The sequence below is a fragment of the Chrysochloris asiatica genome, unplaced genomic scaffold, assembly GCF_000296735.1.
Source record: "Chrysochloris asiatica unplaced genomic scaffold, ChrAsi1.0 scaffold00209, whole genome shotgun sequence".
Lineage (NCBI taxonomy): Eukaryota > Metazoa > Chordata > Mammalia > Afrosoricida > Chrysochloridae > Chrysochloris > Chrysochloris asiatica.
In genome coordinates this window covers 2,188,173-2,195,470 of record NW_006408727.1, presented here as the reverse complement: position 1 = coordinate 2,195,470, position 7,298 = coordinate 2,188,173, and the positions used below count along the sequence as shown (strand labels likewise).

The 7,298-nt window shown below is 38.3% G+C and overlaps 1 protein-coding gene across 1 annotated transcript in view; it reads left to right on the top strand.

The window, feature by feature from the left end:
• The window catches only part of NIPAL1 (NIPA-like domain containing 1), a 30,268-nt gene that overhangs the window by 21,420 nt on the left and 1,550 nt on the right, over window positions 1–7,298 (top strand). Inside the window, exons 3-6 of the mRNA XM_006872689.1 lie at window positions 1,856–1,912; window positions 3,487–3,577; window positions 6,160–6,320; window positions 6,828–7,297. Coding sequence (XP_006872751.1) covers window positions 1,856–1,912; window positions 3,487–3,577; window positions 6,160–6,320; window positions 6,828–7,297 — 779 coding nt within the window. The remainder of the gene's footprint in view (window positions 1–1,855; window positions 1,913–3,486; window positions 3,578–6,159; window positions 6,321–6,827; window position 7,298) is intronic.

Here is a 7,298-nt window from a genome sequence, read left to right as displayed (position 1 = left end):
GCGTAGAGATGCTAAAGCAAATGGAAGAAATGAGGAGGTCCAAGAGCTGAACAGAAAATTTCAAAGATCAGCTCAAGAAGATAAAGCCAAATATTACAAAAAAAATGTGCAAAGATCTGGAATCAGAAAATCGAAAAGGAAGAACATGTTTAGCATTACTCAAGCTGGGGAACTGAAGAAAAAATTCAAGCCTCGACTTTCATTATTGAAAGATTCTCTGGTCAAATTATTGAATGATGCAAGAAGCATCAATAGAAGATGGAAGGAATACATAGAGTCACTGTACCAAAAGGAAATGGTTAATGTTCAGCTGTTAAAAGAGATAGCATATGATCAAGAGCCAATGACACTGAAGGAGGAATTCCAAGGTGCATTGAAAGAATCGGCAAAGAACAAGGCACCAGAAATTGATGGAATAAAAATTGAAATATTTCAAGAAAGTGAGGCGGCACAAGAGGCACTCACTCATCTCTGCCAAGAAATTTGGAAGACAACTGTCTGGCAGACTGATTGGAAGAGATCTGTATTTGTGCCCAATCTAAAGAGAGGTGATGCAATGGAATGTGGAAATCATCAGACAATCTCTTTGATATCCCATGAGAGTAAAATTTTGCTAAAGGTAATACAGAAATGGCTACAATCATACATTGACAAAGAACTTCCAGAGGTTCAAGCCAGATTCAGAATGAGGAACATCATTGCTGATGTCCGATGGATCTTGGCTGAAAGTAGAGAGTATCAGAAAGATGTTTACCTGTGCTTTATTGACTATGCAAAGGCTTTCGATTGTGTGGGTCATGACAAGCTATGGCGAACATTGTGAAGTATGAATATTCCAGAACACTTGATTGTGCTCTTGAGGAATCTGTACGTGGACCAAGAGGCAGTTGTGCTCCACTATTTCAAAACCATGGTTGCTTTAAGAACTGCCACAAGATCTTAATTCCAGAATAAAGAGATACTATTGTCACTATTGAAGATCAAAGGCTGCATCCTTCAGTATGGATTACAACTCAGTGTGAAGAAAACAAAAATCCTCATAGCTAGACCAATAGGCAGCATCATGATAAACGGAGAATCTATTGAAATTGTCAAGGATTTCTTTTTACATGGATCCACAATCAGCACTCGTGGAAGCAGCAGTCAAGAAATCAGTATATTGCATTGGCAAATCTTCTGCAAAAGATCTCTTTAAAGAAAGCATTAAGAAGCAAAGACTTTGAGGACTAAGGTGTGCCTGACAAAGCCATAGCATTTTCAGTCACCTCATATATATGCAAAAGCTGGAGAATATTAAAGGAATGCCAAAGAAGAATTGATGCCTTTTAATTATGGTATTGGTGAAGAATAGTAAATATACTGCCAGAAGAACAAACAGATTTGTCTTAGAAGAAGTAGTTGGAAGTTTAAGAATATGAGAAAGTATTCATGATATTTTAAGTGTTTTAAATATAGTAAGTAAATTGTAAGATTTTAGGTTTATTAACTTGGTCTTGAAGTCCTGGTATGGCACTGTAGGATAAGTACTGAACCCTAACCTCAAGGTTAGCAATTAAAACCCTCTAGCTGCTCCTCAGAAACCCTAAACAGGGTCACTATAAGTTGGAGCCAACTCAACTTAAGAACAACTTGTTCTTAAGACTTGCCTTTTCCAACTATTATCTAATACTCTTCCTGGAGTTCAGATCAAAACATTTCCCTCTAAACTAGGACTTAATTCTTCATTTTATTATTGTATAAATATATAAGTAACAAAACATTTGCCATGTTATCAATATTCCTAAGTACACTTGAGTGACATTATGTTCATCTTGTTCACCCAAAACTTAATTCTACTTTTCAATTATTTTTCTAGGACAAGGTGGGCATTCTTACCTCAAGGAATGGCTTTGGTGGGCAGGATTACTCTCAAGTAAGTTCTTAATTAAAAAAAAAAAAAATTACAAGGAATTTCCTAGAATTGATTCATTTATTTTCCTGGAAAGGACGGAAGTTAAGTTTAGAGCTTTTTCTATGGATAGAATGCATATGCATTCTTATATATGCATCATACAGTGCTATCAATGGTGTCCTAAAATACAAGGAAAAAAGTTGACACTTTAGATATTCCATTTTATTATTAGCGTCTCTTGTATTTTCTGCCCTACAATAATTGAGAAAAATGCTTTCTTTTACATTTTTTCCAGCTCCAGATTCAAATTTATGAATTTCTTAGTTGCATATTTTGTTAGGAAAGGGCACATACATTTTCCTTGCCAGCATCCAAACATGGGTAAAATAAAGGCCTACCTGGCTGTTTGGTACTGGAAAGATAAGCGGGAAGATGAAGTTTGTCAGCAAAACTCTGTCTTCCTAGATTTGCTCCAATGATTTGTAGGACATGAAATCACTTTCATGTTAGTTTACACTAATACAATATTCAGAGTCCTGGTATGGTGCCATAGGATAAGCACTGGGCTACTAACCCAAAGGTTGATGGTTCAAATCCAGCAGCCACTCCTTGTAAACTCTATACAGGGTCTAGCTGTCACCTGCCTGGCCTCCACAAAGCACTGTAATTTTTTTTTTTTAACTATAAAACAGGATTCTTGAGCAAATAGAATAATTCTGTACTTACTCCAAAGCTACTTCTATTAGATTTCATCATGATGACCAAATATGTTTCTGAAACTAATGTAGTTTAGCATCTTTATTGAAAGTTGTTTAAAGTGTGTATTCATCTGTTAACATATTCAGTGGAATTGCTAGAATCATTTTTGCATTACTTGACTTTGTAACCAAAAAACCAAACAAACCAGTTGCTCTCAAGTCAATTCTGACTCTAGGTGAACCATGTATGTCAGGGTACTCCATAGAGTCTTCAGTGTCTTTCAGATCTTCCAGAAGAGATTGCTCAACCTTATCCCCAAGATACCGCTAAGCAGATTCAACCTATTTGCAGTGTTTTTTTTAAGAACACGGGTGGCAAAAGTAAAATAAAAAACAGGCTACTAAATCTAAAAGGTTGACAATTCAAGCCCACTCATTGGTGCAGCAGAAGAAAGGGCCAGTGATCTCCTTTGTTGTTGTTGTTGTTGTTGTTATGTGCCATCGAGTCGGTTCCGACCCATTTGGTAGAGATTATTGTTGGGTGTTTCCAAGTCATTATAACCCTATGTGACAGAGTACTGCTGTCCCGTAGGATTTTCTTAGCAAAAATATTTATGGAAGCAGATCTCCAGGTCTTTCTCCCACAGAGTAGCTGGGTGGGTTTGAAGCAACACTCTTTGAGATAGCTGCTGAGCACTTAACCATGTGCCCCTTTCCGGACAGATTACAGCTAAAGAACCTTAGGGGACAGTTCTGTTCTGTAACGCGGGGGGGTTGCCATGAGTCAGAATCAACTCGACAGCAATGGGTTTCATCAGTTTATTGCTTTGCACATGCCATGTTTTTCTCTTGACAGATAAACCTTCTTTGATTTGAGTATTGTTGCTTACTTTCTAGTGGGAGCAGGAGAGGCTGCAAATTTTGTGGCCTATGCTTTTGCACCTGCCACTTTGGTCACTCCCCTGGGTGCCCTGAGTGTTCTCATAAGGTATGTGAACAGTAAGGAGCTTGATTTCTATAGGTATTTTCCTTCCATGATAAACTTCACCACAAGAAAGATATTACTGTAACCAAACAAATCACAAAAATAATTTGAGACTAGGAAATAAATAGCAATAGAAACAGGAAATTAATACCAAAACCCCAAACCAAACCTATTGCTGTCAAATTGATTCTGACTCATAGCGATCCTATAAGACAGAATAGAACTGCCCAATATGGATTCCAAACCTGTATCTTTACAAAACAGACTGCTGCAGCATTCTCCTGCAGACCAGCTAGTGAATTGGAATCTCCAACCTTTCACGTAGAAGCCAACAACTTAACTAGGGCTCCTAGGAAACAAATAGATTGTCCTTTTATTATCAAGGAGTTCTGGTGACACTGTGGATTAGGCATTGGACTGCTAACTGCAGGGTCGGCAGTTCAAACCCACCCGCCACTCCATCGGAGAAAGATGAGGCTGTCTGCTGGCTCCTCATTTAGAGTTTCAGAAACCCTGTTTTTGATTGCTATGGATTGGAATCAACTCAATGGTAGTGGGTTTGGTCTTTATAATTGAAATTTGGAAACCCTTGGGAAAGCATACCTGATTTCCTAGTACCATGAAATAATTATGCATTATGTTGTTGGATGCTGTTGAGTCCAAACTCATAACAACACTATTTGTGTTAGTTCAATGAAACATGGCAGATTTTTTAAATCTACCTGAACAAATTGCCACCGTCTTCTTAAGCCTGTCATTTGCTGATTAATGATGGTAGTTATCAGAGCTTTAAAAAGTATTCAGTTTGGGGTAGATCTCAACTCTCTATAAAATTCTTGGGTTGTCTGTTGACTACATCTGTTTGGAGATCTGAGTTTCTTTTAGTTCTGGAAACAGAATAAAATTTCTGTTTCATAGAATGTAGGTCTAATTTTTTTTTCCCAGTAGGTCTTTATTAAGATTCCAAATGAATGTGTTCAATGAGCCCATAAACTTTTTTTTTTTTTAAGATTAAGTTACTTTTTTGTTGTCTTTTTGTTTTCCTCTGATCATGATTCATTTTTAATTTCTAGTAAAAAACTTTTGGTAGGCCTGCCCGGTTCTTTTTACCATCTTGGTAAGATTTCTATAAGACTGAAGTCAGTTAATACACTAGCTGGCACTTAGTAAGTTTATAATGAATGATAGCTAATAAGGCTGTTAGTAGTTATTGCATTGGTTCTGACTCAGATACCTTATCTGGAAGGGAACAAAGCCTTGCCTCGTCTTGTTATCTCCTGGGGCTTCTCACTGGTTAATTTTTAGAAGTAGGTCACCAGCTCTTTTTTTCCTAGTCTGATTTTTGGAAGCCCTGCTGAAACCTTTCTACCATGGGTGACCCAGCTGGTATTTGAAATACTAGTAGCAAAGCTTCCAGCAGCATCACAGCCACATATAAGCAAGCCACTGTCGTATAACAGACTGACAGAGAGGTGGTGGTAGGTAGAAGTAGTAGTCATTTTCAGTAAAGCTGAAGTCCTCACAAGGATGATTCTGGAAAAACACTATTAGTGGACTGCAGTCTTAGGGCCCAGGTGGGCATTGATAATGTGCTCATGGGCATGCCAGGGTAAATAAAAGAGAAAGGAGGTTGGTATGCAGGAGCCTCGGCAAGCTAACTTGGTGGAGTATCAGGATGGTCTCTTCTGTTCTGGGGTCCAGTATTACTGATTGGAGCTTCCTGGGACCAGTGGAACTGAAGCCATGGGAGTATTGAACAGATGAGCATATCAGGGCAGTAGCAGCTGATGAGGAAATAGTTCAACAATTGGACAACCCACATGATTACTGGTGATTACCTAAATATTAGCCCTAAGTAGAGTAATGCTTCCTTAGGCAAATTCCTTTCTTTGAATTTTTCATGGACACATTCTAAATATATCATGCCAGGAAGATGTAAAAGATCTTCAAGTTCACTTGTCTTTTCAGGAGAAAATAGGAAAATTGAAAATGAATTGAGTGGAATGTCTTAGAATATCATGGGAAGATTATTGTGGTTAAGTGTCATTGAGTTGATTCCTACTAATAGTGACCCTGTATACAGTTTCCAAGGAGCAGCTGGTGGGTTTGAACTGCTGACCTTGTGGCTCGCAGTCTGGTGTTGATCCGACAGTGCCACACCAGGAGTTCATCATTAAAGGGCTATAAAGTGTCTTAACTCTTCAGATATAAAGACTTTATAAAAGCAATGAAGCAGATTTTATTGAGGCTTTATGGATGACTCAAAGGGTTCAGTGTTTAAATAATAGCTCAAAGGGTGATAGTTCAAACCCACCAAAGGCAACTCAGAAGGTGGGCCTGGTAACCTGCTTCTGAAAGGCTGCAGCCTTGAACACCCTGGAGAGCACACATAAGGTCCCGGGAGTCACAATTGATTCAGCAGCAACTGACAACAGATTTGATTGGCATCATTTCTCAGTTTAAACTCTAGTTTTTTGGTGTCACAAGCATATTCCACATGTCATACCACAGTGTGATTGCTGAAGTTCTATGGCATCAAAAAGCAATTCAGCCAGAGTGATTATAATTTTTTTTCTTCCCAACAGTGCAATATTGTCTTCCTATTTTTTAAATGAGCGCTTGAATATTCATGGGAAAATAGGCTGCATATTAAGTATATTGGGGTCAACTGTGATGGTTATCCATGCCCCTCAAGAAGAGGAAGTTGCTTCTCTGCATGAAATGGAAATGAAATTGAGAGACCCAGGTCTGTAATTCAATCTAAAGATACACTCACTCAAATTCTGCTCCACTCTCCTCATCCAAGGATATTTTAAATAACATTACAGCAGGCTTCCTACACACCTCCTTTTGGGTTGTGAGACACAGTAAGATTTGATTATTAAGAGTCTTCTGGATCAACAACAGAACTAATTTTTGATATTACGCTCTCACTCTACTTAATGAAATGAAAGGATGGCGGTAGTAAAGGCAAAAGACTTATATGCAATACCAGACTTTTAAACCGTTTCCCCTCTGAAAATAAAAAGATCATCATTCACTACTGTCTCACATCAAATTATTTGTGAGGTTCAAATCATAGGCTTATGAAAGTTCTTTGTTCAATACTAAAAGCTATACAATAGAATTTTTAAAAAAAATTTCTCTTGTCACTAAAACACTTAAACATTTAAATTTATGACTAGCAAGATTTTTAGATAGGCATGATGCTATTAGCATTTTCTGAACTCTAATCCTTTTGTTTCCCTGACAGGGTTTATAGCCTTTGCAGTTGTTATAACTGTGATCTGCTTGGTGCTGATATTGGTCGTGGCTCCCAGGAAAGGACAGACCAACATACTGGTCTACATTTCAATCTGTTCAATGATTGGAGCATTTTCAGTGTCTTCCGTCAAGGGCCTGGGAATTGCCATTAAGGAGCTATTAGAGTGGAAACCTGTTTACAAGCATCCCCTGGTCTTCATTTTGTTGGCTGTGCTCGTGCTTTCAGTGACTACACAGATTAACTATCTCAACAAGGCCCTGGACACCTTTAATACATCATTCGTGACTCCCATTTACTATGTGGGCTTCACGTCCATGGTAGTGACTTGCTCCGCCATCTTATTCCAGGAGTGGTATGGCATGAAAGCTGGAGATATCATCGGGACCCTGAGTGGGTTCTTGACCATTGTCAATGGCATCTTTCTTCTACACGCTTTTAAAAACACTGACATTACCTGGA